General features: G+C 47.6%; 1 protein-coding gene and 1 non-coding gene across 7 annotated transcripts in view; both read left to right on the plus strand.

Annotated features, from left to right (window-relative positions):
• Positions 1-533: 533 nt before the first annotated feature.
• MSH5 (mutS homolog 5) overlaps positions 534-13,311 on the plus strand; it is a 23,544-nt gene continuing 10,766 nt past the window's right edge. For 2 of the 6 annotated variants that reach the window (XM_081827896.1, XM_081827898.1), the window contains exons 1-11: positions 618-812; positions 1,018-1,210; positions 1,431-1,554; positions 2,055-2,135; positions 2,320-2,382; positions 3,193-3,314; positions 3,500-3,609; positions 4,074-4,109; positions 4,461-4,543; positions 5,510-5,555; positions 10,998-11,136. In XM_081827896.1, the coding sequence (XP_081684022.1) occupies positions 766-812; positions 1,018-1,210; positions 1,431-1,554; positions 2,055-2,135; positions 2,320-2,382; positions 3,193-3,314; positions 3,500-3,609; positions 4,074-4,109; positions 4,461-4,543; positions 5,510-5,555; positions 10,998-11,136 (1,044 nt within the window). In that variant the 5' untranslated portion in view covers positions 618-765. Of the gene's footprint in view, positions 598-617; positions 813-1,017; positions 1,211-1,430; positions 1,555-2,054; positions 2,136-2,319; positions 2,383-3,192; positions 3,315-3,499; positions 3,610-4,073; positions 4,110-4,460; positions 4,544-5,509; positions 5,556-10,997; positions 11,137-11,261; positions 11,325-13,311 lie in introns of those variants that run through there. The other 4 variants (XM_081827894.1, XM_081827895.1, XM_081827897.1 and 1 more) reach the window with 4 other exon arrangements.
• On the plus strand, positions 9,744-9,816 carry TRNAK-UUU (transfer RNA lysine (anticodon UUU)). The gene has a single exon. It is a non-coding gene; the product is annotated as a tRNA-Lys (tRNA).

Consider the following 13,311-nt stretch of genomic DNA (forward strand, 5'->3'; position numbering starts at 1 on the left):
AAGAAGGCGGCTTCCTACTGTGCCATGCGGGACTCACTTCCAGGACCCTGGGATCATGGCCTGAGCCGAGGGCAGACGCTTAACGACCGAGCCAGCCAGGCGTCCGTCGTGGGTACAAATATTAATTTAGAGTTGTTGGCACAGGCTTAATTACCGTTGCTTATCTCCACTCTCCAGAAAAAAATGCAATTCGCCTCTGCCCCTTTAGCCAGCTCTCCCCCAACACCCCTAGACCAGTTCCCTGGGCTCTGACTCAAGCTCCGCTTCCGACTTTCTCACAGGCTCCACCTCCCGTCAATCAAAGCCCAGAAACCCGGAAGGCGAGTCGCCCAAGTGCTAAGCAACGGCACAGGCGGGAATTTTGAACGTTCTGGCACCGCCCCATATGCGGATGGGCCAATCAGTGTCCAGCCGTCCCAGCAACTGTTTATTCCCTCTCTCGCTCGGTTGGATCTCCAGGCAGGATCCGGATCTTTCCGACCAATAGCCGCTAAGAAGGGCGGGGCGTGTGCGCGCGCACCCCGTCCTCACGCCGGTATGCCTCTCCTGCGGGCACAAGGCTGTTAGTTACGCGGTTTCGCGCACGTAGCGACCCAGGTGACTGAAAACGCGGGAAGACGCCGCGAGTAGTCGGCGGCTGAGGGGGGAAAGTCTAGAGGTTAGGGCTGCGACCGTGGGGGTGTGGTTGGTAGTGGCGGAGAGAGGAGCGGTGCAGACTCCCCCCACAGGGCCGTCCAGCCAAAGCCCAACCTCTGCGTGACCGAAATGAGGGTGGGGCGAGTGGAGTTTTGCACAGTCTGGACTTCAGTGACGTACCTGAGAAGTCGCCCGTCAAAATGTTCCACAAATGTTAAAAAAAAAAAAAATGTTACCGCAGCTCTCCCCGGCCCTCGCAGCCCTGCGCCTCAGCCGCCTCCCTGAAGTCCTGGGTGGGTTTGCGTTTCTGCGCAACCCCTACCCCAGCCTCCTCGCGGTGAAACCTCGCCCCTGAACCGCCTTCATTTTCTGCTCCCGCAGAGCCTCCAAGGCCATGGCTTCCGTCGGAGCGATCCCAGGCAGGACGCCGCAGGGCCCGGGGCCCGGGGCAGCCTCGGCCAGCTTTCCCAGCCTGGCCCCGGTGCCGGGCCGCGGGGAGGCCGAGGAGGAGGAGAACGAGCAGGAGCCGGCGGAGGTCTCTGGGGCGGTGTTGTCGCGAGCGACAGGCGCATGGGTCCGGAGAGCGGGGCGTTGGTTGGACCGTCGGGGTGTTAGAATAAACGGGCTGGGAAGAGCTAGCTAGTCGCTTTTCTCTGCTCTATTTCACACTTACTGAATGGGGATGAGGATGACTGTCTCAGGGATTTGATAAAATGATTACAATTAAGCAAGACATGGCATAACCTTGCATAACCCAGCAGTTCAAATATGTTTCCTTTCTTCCTCCGGGACAGATCCATCTGTGTGTCCTGTGGACTTCGGGATACTTGGGCATTGCCTATTATGACACTAGTGACTCCACCATCCACTTCATGCCAGATGCCCCAGATCACGAGAGTCTCAAGCTTCTCGAGAGAGGTGGGGGCAGAACCATGGGTTCCTTTACTCTGGGACTGGAGGTGTATTTCACTCATATATCCTCACCTGACTCAGTCTATTTTATTAGTTGACTCCTAGAGGCTCTCTTTGTTGTTTATAGGAATTCATTGCATTATTCAAGGAACATTTATTAGGTGCTTACAGTGTATCAGGTGCTGGACATACAGTCCTGGGCAAATCAGTCATGTCTGTCCTTCAGAGGTTTTTAGTCTAGTGACAACCTCCAGGCCACTCCTCTTCTCTCCTACCACCCTGCCAGTCCTACTACTCTTTTCCAAAACTTCATGCCTGACTCGTACCTATGCTCCCAATGTGCAGAGCACTCCTTAGTTTTAGAGGGAGGAAATGAGGGTGGTTTTTGTTTGTTTTTTGGGGGGTTTCTTGGAGGGGGTAAAGGGAGGTAGCAAGGGGAGGGCAATGGGTTCCCTCTTAGAGGATAAAGATCCTTTAACTCATTTGGTCTCCATTCTTCTTCTAAGTGTTGGATGAAATCAATCCCCGGTCTGTTGTTACGAGTGCCAAACAGGATGAGAATATGACTCGGTTTCTAGGGAAGCTTGGTAAGGACTGGGTAAGGGGAAAAGTGAAAATGGGGAAGGACTAAACTGTGGAATATTCCAGGAGACTAAAGGGTCTTGGAGGGAGCTACAGCCAGGAGGCCAGAATTGGGTGAGAGGGAAGGTGGGACAGAAGCAGGGGACTGAGATGTCCAGACTGATGGCCCTTTCTTTGCTTCCCCCACAGCCTCCCAGGAGCACAGAGAGCCTAAGAGACCTGAAATCGTATTTTTGCCAAGTGTGGATTTTGGTACTTCCTTTGCTCTGCCCAGCCCCCCATCCCAGTTTCCCTACCCTTTCTCCTTACTCCAGCCCCATCATCAGAAGTTCCCCCTCAGCTTTATCTCATCCTAACCCTTGGTGTTCTCCAAGCCCCATAACCAGTGTCCTCAAGATCTCTCCTGCTCCCTACTTTTTAATAACCTGAAACCTTGTGAAACTTCCACATAGACATGTCTAGGAATGAGGGCCTTCGCTGAGAAGGAATGGTGACACTTGGTGGATAGCTTTGATTGTTGGAATTTTCACCTTTAAGACAAAGCCATTTGAAAGTTAAAATCACCAATTTAAAAAAAAAAAAGACAAAACCATTTGTCTCTAAAAAAAAAAAAAGAAAGAAAAAAAGGCTGACTCTGATGATCCATAAGGCACTTCCATAACCTTCCCAGGCTTGCAAAAAGGATAGGGAATGTTCTATCCTAATTAGATGTTAAAACATTAGTATTATTCATTCCCCTATTAATATGATCTTTTTGACCCTGAATCCCAAATAGATACCTCCCTGAGTCACTTATCTTTCTCAGGTTGTGCTCTCAGCCAAAGATCTTTATATTAAATGTAAAATAAAGCAAGAATTAGACTGAGTCTGAAGATTTGGTTCTTGTTTCAGCTTTTCACTAACTGCCTGTGGCAGCTTGGCAAGTCACATCATCTCTTGCTTCTATTGTCTCTTTTTTTTTTTTTTTTAAGATTTTATTTACTTATTTGTCAGAGAGTATTGTCTCATTCTTAAAATGGGGTGAGAAAGTGACCTTTCTTTCCCATGCCTCCCCCAAAATAGGTCTGGAGATAAGTAAACAGCGCCTCCTTTCTGGAAACTACGCCTTCATTCCAGACTCCATGACTACCACTGAGAAAATCCTCTTCCTCTCCTCCATTATTCCCTTTGACTGCCTCCTCACGGTGAGAAGGGTCCTGGGATGCAGGGGCTGGGATGCAGCAGGCTGGAGAAAGGGACAAGCACCCCATTTCTAGGGTTGAGTCCTGGGAGGTGCTAATCCAACCCTGGAAATAATAGTTTTCCCTGGTGTCGTCCAGCCTCAAGGACACTGGGACTGACCTCAACTCCATTCTTGATCCCCTCCCAGGTTCGGGCACTTGGAGGGTTGCTCAAGTTCCTGGGTCGAAGAAGAATTGGGGTTGAACTGGAAGACTATAACATCAGCGTCCCCATCCTGGGCTTTAAGAAATTTGTGTTGTAGGTGATTTACCCTAACCTTAAGCAAAGTTAGGTGGGATTGGGAGGCCTGAATAGTAAGACAGGGTTGGGGTGCGGGAAGTGGGCGGTGCCCCATCAGGTAAAGTGGTCTAGGACACATAGGAGCACCTGCAGGGGATGTGGAGCTCTGGGGAGAAGACTGAGAAGGGTGGGGGCGCCTGGGTAGCTCAGTTGGTTAAGCGACTGCCTTCGGCTCAGGTCATGATCCTGGAGTCCCAGGATCGAGTCCCGCATCAGGCTCCCTGCTCAGCAGGGAGTCTGCTTCTCCCTCTGACCCTCCCCCTGCTCGTGCTCTCTCTCTCTATCTCATTCTCTCTCTCAAATAAATAAATAAATAATCTTTAAAAAAAAAAAAAAAAAGACTGAGAAGGGTGGAACCTAGCAATGGACTCACACCGCCCCTACCCCAGCCACCTTCCCTTTTGCTTGTTTTCTGTCCTCAGGACCCATCTGGTGAGCATAGATCAAGACACATACAGGTAAGGAGATGGAGGCAGGCTGTCATCTTGGGGGAGGGAGAAGGATTAAGTTTAATGCTCTAATAATCCTAATGAGGCTCCAGTTTCTTTAATCCTGGGGTTATTAAGGTCTGTCTCCTTGAAGGAAAGGGAAGAGAGGGCGAGGAGAAAGGACGAAAAGCACAAAGGTGTCAAATAGATATCCTACCTTCCTGAGTCACTTATCCTGAAGAGAAAAACTGAGGCAGAGAGGAGTGTGGGACAGACCTTACAAAACACTTGATCTCAGGAGCGTGTCCCCAACCTCCATTCCGTTTTCTGAATTCCCTTTAAAAACCCGTTACCTCAAACGCCTCCATTTCTCCCTGACAGCGTTCTGCAGATATTTAAGAGTGAGTCCCATCCCTCAGTGTACAAAGTGGCCAGCGGACTGAAGGAGGGGCTCAGCCTCTTTGGTGGGTATGCCCCTTCCCTCATCCCACACTATGAAAGCCTGCCAGAAAAGCAGCTGCCTCCAAACATGTGTCCCAGCCCCTCTCTTCCCTCTTCACTCCCACTGCCAGATGTCTCTTACACTCCCATCAGCTCGCTCGCGCTCTCTCTCTCTTTTTTTTTTTAAGATTTTATTTATTTGACAGAGAGAGAGGCAGCGAGAGCAGGAACACAAGCAGGGGGAGTAGGAGAGGGAGAAGCAGGCTTCCTGGCAAGCAGGGAGCCCGATGTGGGGCTTGATCCCAGGACCCCAGGATCATGACCTGAGCCGAAGGCAGATGCTTAACGACTGAGCCACCCAGGCGCCCCTCCATCCAATTCTCTTATCCTCTTTGTACCCTCCCTGAGCTTGGCATCTCCCCTCGCCCACAGTTGTCCAGTGTCATTTGCCTATCATCTCTGACTTTACCAATTCCATGTTCATTCCTTGGGCTTACATGGATGTTTCTGCTAGTCGTGCACCTGTCCAGGGACTTGGGGAGGCCCTATGTATAACTGCCTAACTGCCTGTGTTTTATTGGCATTGAGTCTTTATCAGTTGTCTCTGGCTTTAGGGTATAGTCGGGACATCGCCCCAAGTATCCACATGGTTTCACTGTGCATATCTCGGTGGATTGTGTCTAATGTATACATATATGTGTTGGGCTCTTTGTGATTCCAACTACAACCACTCTGTATTTTTCTGGCCAACTGTTCATGGGAGTGCCCATCCCTCCCCTAAGCCCATGTAAGGTAATCCTGGCTCAGACCTGTGGCCAGGCGCTGGCTTTAGCTGCCTTTGTGTCCTGTATCCAGGGAACGCCCCCAGGCCAGCCTGCCCAACACCCGAACCTCTGGCCCGGATGCCTCAGTTTAGACACATCCACACATTCCTTTCCCTGCCCCTGCCTTGTAACAAGCTTACTCCCTGCCCCTGCTCCTCCCCACAGGAATCCTCAACAGATGCCGTTGTAAGTGGGGAGAGAAGCTGCTCAGGTGAGTCTCACGGACATGCCACAGGCTCATGCATGCAGTCTACAGGCACATGCACACTCCATCCGGTAGTAATAAAAACAACTGCCCTTTCCCAAATGCTGGCTAAATGCATTTAATCCTTACAACAACCCCATGTGGTAGCTAGTATTATCCTCATTTGATGTCAGCACAGATACCCATATGCCCATTGATGATACAGACTGGCACACACAAAAGCAGCAGAAACAGTCACAAAACACTAATGCACACATGGCAATATCTTTTTTTTAATTGAAGTGTAGTTGACATACAATATATTAGTTTCAGGTGTACAACATAGTGATTCAACGTTTATGTACATTATGAAGTGATCACCACGATAAATCTAGCTACCATCTGTCACCATGTAAAGTTGTTACAATATTACCAACTATATTCCTTATGCTGTACGTTGTCTTTTTTTTTTTTTAAAGATTTTATTTATTTATTTGACAGAGACAATAGCGAGAGCGGGAACACAAGCAGCAGGAGTGGGAGAGGGAGAAGCAGGCTTCCCCTCGAGGAGGGAGCCCGATGTGGGACTCGATCCCAGGACCCTGAGATCATGACCTGAGCCAAAGGCAGACGCTTAACCGACTGAGCCACCCAGGCGCCATGGTTTTTTTTTTTTAAGATTTTATTTATTTGACAGAGAGACACAGCGAGAGAGGGAACACAAGCAGGGGGAGTGGGAGAGGGAGAAGCAGGCTTCCCGTGGAGCAGGAAGCCCGATGCGGGGCTTGATCCCAGGACCCTGGGATCATGACCTGAGCTGAAGGCAGCCACTTAATGACTGAGCCACCCAGGCGTCCCGTTGTCTTTTTTTTTTTTAAAGATTTTATTTATTTGACAGAGAGAGACACAGCGAGAGGGGGAACACAAGCAGGGGGAGTGGGAGAGGAAGAAGCAGGCTTCTCGCAGAGCAGGGAGCCCGATGTGGGGCTCGATCCCAGGACCCTGGGATCATGACCTGAGCCGAAGGCAGACGCTTAATGACTGAGCCACCCAGGCGCCCTCCGTTGTCTTTTTTTAATAACTGGAAGTTTCTACCTCATATGGTAGGGCTTTATTTTATTTATTTATTTTTAAAGATTTTATTTATTCATTTGACAGAGAGAGAGTGGGAACACAAGCAGGGGGAGTGGCAGACAGAGGGAGAGGGAGAAGCAGATTCCTCGCCAAGCAGCGAACCCTGACGTGGGACTCGATCCCAGGACCCTGGGATTATGACCTGAGCTGAAGGCAGACACTTAACCGACTGAGCCCCCAGGCACCCTGGGCTTTATTTTTTTTTTAATATATTTTTTTAAATTTTTATTTTTAAAATTTTTATTTTTTTAAGATTTTATTTATTTGACAGAGAGAGACACAGTGAGAGAGGGAACACAAGCAGGGGGAGTGGGAGAGGAAGAAGCAGGCTTCCTGCGGAGCAGGGAGCCTGATGCGGGGCTCGATCCCACGACCCTGGGATCATGACCTGAGCCGAAGGCAAACGCTTAATAACTGAGCCACCCAGGTGCCCCAAAGATTTTTTTTTAAAGATTTTATTTATTTAAGAGAGAGAGAGAAGGGGCAGAGGGAGAGGGACAAGCAAACTCCTCGCTGAGCAGGGAGACCAACGTGGGGCTCGATCCGAAGACCCTGAGATCATGACCTGAGCCGAAGTCAGATGCTCAACCGAATGAGACACCCAGGTGCCCCTAAAAGATTTTTTTTATTTTAAGTACAATATACCCCCCAACATGGGGCTCCAACTCACTATCCCAAGATCAAAAGTCACATGCTCTACCGACCAAGCCAGCCAGGCACCCCACACAGTACTATCTTTAATTATAAAAACCATACTTCAAATTTGAGCTATTTTTTTTTTTTTAGATTTTTATTTATTTATTTGAGAGAGACAGATAGAAGGAGAGCAGAGGGAGAGTGAGAAAGGGAGAAGCAGACTCCCTGCCAAGCTGGGAGCCGGATGTGGGACTCAATCCTGGGACCCCGAGATCATGACCCGAGCTGAAGGCAGACACTCAACCGGCTGAGCCATCCAGGCACCCCTAAATTTGAGCTATTCTCTGATGACTTTCAAAATTGTGTCTCTAGTTCCAAATTCCATATGTAGAATGCACACTGCACATCATCCCCACTTGCAATTTCCACATAGTTCAAACTCAGAGCATCTAAACTGATGCCCACTGGGCCCGTTCCTCTTCCTGCACCTTTTTTTTCTGGCTAATGGCATTGCTGGCAATACTACTTCTCAAGTGCTGAACCTTGGATTGATGCTTCTCCTTCACCCTTCATATTCAGTTATTCACCAAAGCCTATTGATTCTACCCTGAGATGCCTTTCTCAGCCATCTCCCTCCCTCTTCCCACGGCTCTAATTCTGGCTATAATCATTTCCAACCTGGAGCATCACAGTCACCTTCAAAGTGGTCTCTCTGCCTCTAATCTCTTCTTTTTCTAATTGTCCTTCGTTCCAAAATACTTGTTATTCCAAAATAGATATCTGAGCGTGTCACTCCACTTTTTTAAACCTTAAGTAGAAACAAAATAACATAAACCTCAGGAGGCTTCCCCATTCCCTGCCGGGGTGAAGATCAGCATCTTTAGCAGTATGGTGTTCAGAGGCCCTCCCATTCACCTCAACTTAAATTTCCATGATTATCTTCTCGAGCCCTGCCTAAGTCCTTTCTCACTGGATCCACCCTATATTCCAGTTGTTTGGGCCACTTTCCGTCATGGGAATACACCAAGCCTGTGTTTATGCAGTTCCTTCTGGAAAGTCTTTCCCTTGTTCTTCACCTGTCAGAATCTTACATCCTCTTCAAGGTGCAAGCCCACTATCACCCCTTCCGTGAAACCTTCACAGGCACCTCTAGGGAGACTGACATGCACCTTCCCGTTTGCTTAGTGCCTGTTTATGTTTTCTGGCTGCACTGTCACATCAGCTTGGAGTTAGCGGTCAGTGAACCTGCTTGCTCTCATAACTGCAAGCTCCATACAGTGGTCATACCTGTGACTTCAGTGCCTGGCACATGGCCTTGGATGTGGTAGCACCTAGTGAGTGAGCACGGTACCCAGATGCAAGCACATGGGTCACATGGTCTCTACAAACTCAGAGCTGAAAGCTTTGATAGCCCACAGGTGCACAATTCTTTCCGCACCTCACCTGCCCTGCACTGTGTGTCTTTTGGAGGTTTTTAGGATAATCCCTGAGGTCATCTCCAGGTAATTGGGATCATTTAATCACCCCCACATTCTACAGGTGCAGATCTCTCATCTCAGCAAGGGATGAGAGGGAAGGAATTCTTAGTGGAGAAGAGAACAGAGTTAAAGTTGGGGAGGAGTGCAGATCCCCCAGGTAGGTTCCAGCAGGGCATGGAAACATAACCTGAATTATGAACTAAGGACCCAATTGGCCCAGCTGAATGGGGCACCAGGAAGGTGACTGAATGTCACATTGCTCTGAAGAGCACTGTCCTAGCCGTCTGCAGACCTGAGTTCAAGACCCAGCTATACTTCTTACTAGCCCCATGACTTTGGACAAGCTGCTTATTCTCTAAGCGCTTCATTTTCTCAGCTGTAAAATTAGGAGGTTTAGCTTGACTAAGATTTCTCCTGGCACTAGTGTATATGAGTCAGAAAAACCTCAGGATTTTACAAGATAGGCAGCTTGGCAAAGCTCTCCAAGGTGGGGACAGGTATTCACAGTCTGCCCTACACTTGCTGCAGGTGGCTGAGGAACAGAGGTGCCTAAAACCCACCCTCGAATCCCACTCAGCCCTCCGCTTCACTCTAGCCTGGGGTGCTCTAACCCAGGGTGACTGGCCCTCTACTGTGGTGTGAGATACACATCCCCGGGCCCCAGCGTCTCCACAGGTTGCTTCTTGTATAAAATAGCATATGCCTAATGGCCGCTCTAATGCAGAAAAGAACTCATGGGCTCACAGGTCCTTGCAGAGTCGCACACTCTCCGTAGCCACAGAAAGACAGGGACACCCAGAATCAGACAAACCCAGATGAGACATTTATTATTGTATACTAATTTAATTTATTAGCAAATACCTCAGGCACACAAAAGGTGGAAGTAATAATGGTGATGATGATGATGATATAAACTTCTATGTTTACACCAGCAAAATTAAGAATAAGATAATGTTATTAAAGGGGTGCCTGGCTGGCTCAGTGGGTAGAGCATGTGACTTTTGATCTTGGGGTCATGAGTTCAAGCCCCACGTTGGGCATAGAGCTTACTTGAAAAACGGTGGGGTGGGGGGGTGGTGGCCTGGGTGGCTTAGTAGGTTCAGCGTCTGATTTTGGCTCAGGTCATCATCTCAGTGTCCTGGGATGGAGGCCCTGCATCAGGCTCCCCACTCAGCAGGGAGTCTGCTTGTCCCTCTGGCCCTCCCCGTGTTCGTGCCCTCTCTCTCTCAAATAAATAAATAAATAAATATTTATTTCTTAAAGTCTAAAGAAAAGAGAGACAATGTTATGGAAGCCTCTTAAAGTGTCCCTTCCCAATCCTTTTCTCTCTGCAGAGATGACCATTATCATGAATTGAGGACGTACCGTTCCGCATGGAATGGCTATATACTTTCACAGAAGAACAGGAAAAGACGAACGTCTGTGCTATTACACCCAAGGGACTTTCACAGCCAAATGCATTTAAACTCATGCTGACTCACCCTCTCCTACTCAGCCGCAGAGAAAGCTAGAGTGTTGGCACACAAATACTTCAATACGCTGCTCTCCCTCTAAATATTGACAAGCTCCACCGCATATCCACATGGAATGACACATGGTCACATGCATCAAAACCATGATAAACAGTCGTGCTCACATGCAGAGATTTTTAGTAGACATGTGTAAACACACCCACACAGATAGGACACTGGGCTTGCCAGTACAGATCCATATCACCACAATCCCCAGGGCCCTCCAAACACACACTGTCACAAATTGAGATCAAGACAGTGATGAGGGGGCGCTGGGTGGATCAGTCAGTTAGGTGTCTGCCTTCAGCTCAGGTCATGATCCCAGAGTCCCAGGATCAAGCCCCGTGTTGGGCTCCCTGCTCCGTGAGGAATCTGATTCTCCCTCTGACCCTCCCTCCTTCTCATGCTTGCTCTCTCTCTCTCCCTCTCAAATAAATCTTTTTTTTTTTCATTTTTATTTTATTTTTTAATTAACATATAATGTATTATTTGTTTCAGGGGTACAGGTCTGTGATTCATCAGTCTTACACAATTCACAGCGCTCACCATAGCACATACTCTCCCCAATGTCCATCACCCAGGCACCCCATACCTCCCATCCCCCTTCACTCCAACAACCCTCAAATAAATAAAATCTTAAAAAAAAAAAAAAAAGACAATGATGAGCACAGATGTAATTTCTGGTCCCCTACTTCATCCCTCACTTTTAGGCTGTGGTTCACACGTCCAACTCAGGACCTGGGAGAGCTAAATGCTCGGTTGGATGTCATTCAGTTTTTCCTCCTACCTCAGAATCTGGACATGGCTCAAATGCTGCATCGGTTGCTGGGTCATATCAAGAATGTACCTGTGAGCCCAGGGTGGGGGCAGGGAGGTGGGGAAGGAGCTTGAGGGTCGGTAGTGGACATTGGGCTTCTTGGGGGGCACTAGAGTGGGAGAAGGGAAACAGTGGCCGTCCCCTTGTCTGACTGTAGCTGATTCTGAAACGCATGAAGCTGTCCCACACCAAGGCCAGCGACTGGCAGGTTCTATACAAGGTAAGGCCTCCCTTCTAGAAGCCCAGAGGTCCAGGTTAAGCCTCTCAGCAGGCAATCCAGACCCTGTGTACTCTGCTCACCCGTCCAACTTTATCCCAACACTTTAACAACAACAACTTTGTATTGTGGAAACTCAAAAAAATTTAGAATAATATAATGAACCCCCATGTACCCAGCATGCAGCTTTAACACCTAGACTCATACCAATCTTGTTTCATGTATATCTTCTCCCTCTTTCCCCTTCCTGGATTAGTTTGAAGCAATTCCCAGCCATCATATCATTTCACCTATAACTATTTCAGTATGATTTCTAAAAGAAAATTGCTTTTAAAAAAGAATAACAATACCATAATCTTACTAACAATTAACATAATTCTTGAATATCATCAATTATCTGATGTTCACATTTCTAATCCTCTCTTAAATGTCATGATTTAAAAAAATACATTTTGTAGGGCGCCTGGGTGGCTCAGTCGTTGGGCGTCTGCCTTCGGTTCAGGTCATGATCCCAGGGTCCTGGGATCAAGCCCCACATCTGGCTCCCTGCTCAGTGGGGGGGCCTGCTTCTCCCTCTCCCACTCCCCCTGCTTGTGTTCCCTCTCTCTCTGTGTCTCTCTGTCAAATAAATAAAATCCTTGGAAAAAAAATACATTTTAATTAGGATGCAAATATGTTCAACATATGGCAATGGGATGATGTCTCTTGAAGTTCCCTTTGTGGGTTCCTTTTTCATTTCACTGTTCTCCCTCCATCTCTATCTCAATCTTTAGTTTTCTTTTTCCCCTTGCAAGTTATTTGGTGAAGAAATTGGATCGTTTGTCCAGTAGAGTTTTCCTTAACCTGGATTTTGATGATTACATTCTGTACGTGTTTTTGACATGTTTTACTCTCTTCTAGAATTTTTGTTAATAGTTGGATCTAGAAGATTGACCAAATCCAAGTTTGATTTTTTTTTCAATATTGTTTTATAAGCAGAGGAATATAATGCCTGATACGTCTGTCTCTCTTTTTGTGATGTTAGCAGCTTTTGATGTTTGATACCTAAGTCCATTAATTCCTTAGGGATTGCAAAGTAGTGTTATTCTGTCATTCTTCCTCCATTTATTAGTCTGAATGTTTCTGTAAAGAGAAACTTCCTCTCATCTGCTTTTTGGTTACTCAGTGGTGCATTTCATATCGTAGAAATTGCTTGATTTTCTCCCCTGCCTTTATTTACCAGCTCTTCAGCATATAGGAAATTATTAGTTCCCTAACATGCCCCAAGGTAGCCAATGTATTTTTTGTTGTTTTAGTATCATCACAAACTCAGATTTACACGTGTTTCAGTCCATTGCATTTTTAATCTTTCTACATGTTCAGATTATTCCATCTGTGGCCAATGGGAGCCTCTTCATGTTGGCTCCTGAGTCCCTTAAACATGACCCCAGTAGACGTCTGCACTTGATAGCTCCCCTCCTGCTCTCTCGTTTGAGAAGATGTACCAGATACATCATTTACATCTCCTGGTTCTTTCTTTTTTTTAATTATATGGATTTATTTTAAGTAATCTCTACACCCAAGGTGGGGCTTGAACTCACAACCCTGAGATTAAGAGTTGCGTGCTCTACTGACTGAGCCAGCCAGGTGCCCCTACATCTCTTGGTTCTGACCCAGAACCAGATCTTTCCCAAAGAGCACTGGTTCCTTTTAGAGAAAAATGGCATTTCTGTATCACAGTCTGAATCCTAGAGGATGCACACACAGCATGTTTTGCTTATTGCTTTAAAGGCTTTTCTGCAGACATATCTAGAATTTTTTTTTTTAAAGATTTTATTTATTTATTTGACAGAGACAGAGACAGCGAGAGCAGGAACACAAGCAGGGGGAGTGGGAGAGGGAGAAGCAGGCTTCCTGCTGAGCCGGGAGCCCGATGTGGGACTCGATCCCAGGACCCTGGGATCATGACCTGAGCCGAAGGCAGTCGCTTAACCAACTGAGCCACCCAGGC

The sequence above is a fragment of the Leptonychotes weddellii genome, chromosome 8 (genome assembly GCF_054177405.1).
Source record: "Leptonychotes weddellii isolate Sample4059 chromosome 8, ASM5417740v2, whole genome shotgun sequence".
In the NCBI taxonomy this organism is placed as follows: domain Eukaryota; kingdom Metazoa; phylum Chordata; class Mammalia; order Carnivora; family Phocidae; genus Leptonychotes; species Leptonychotes weddellii.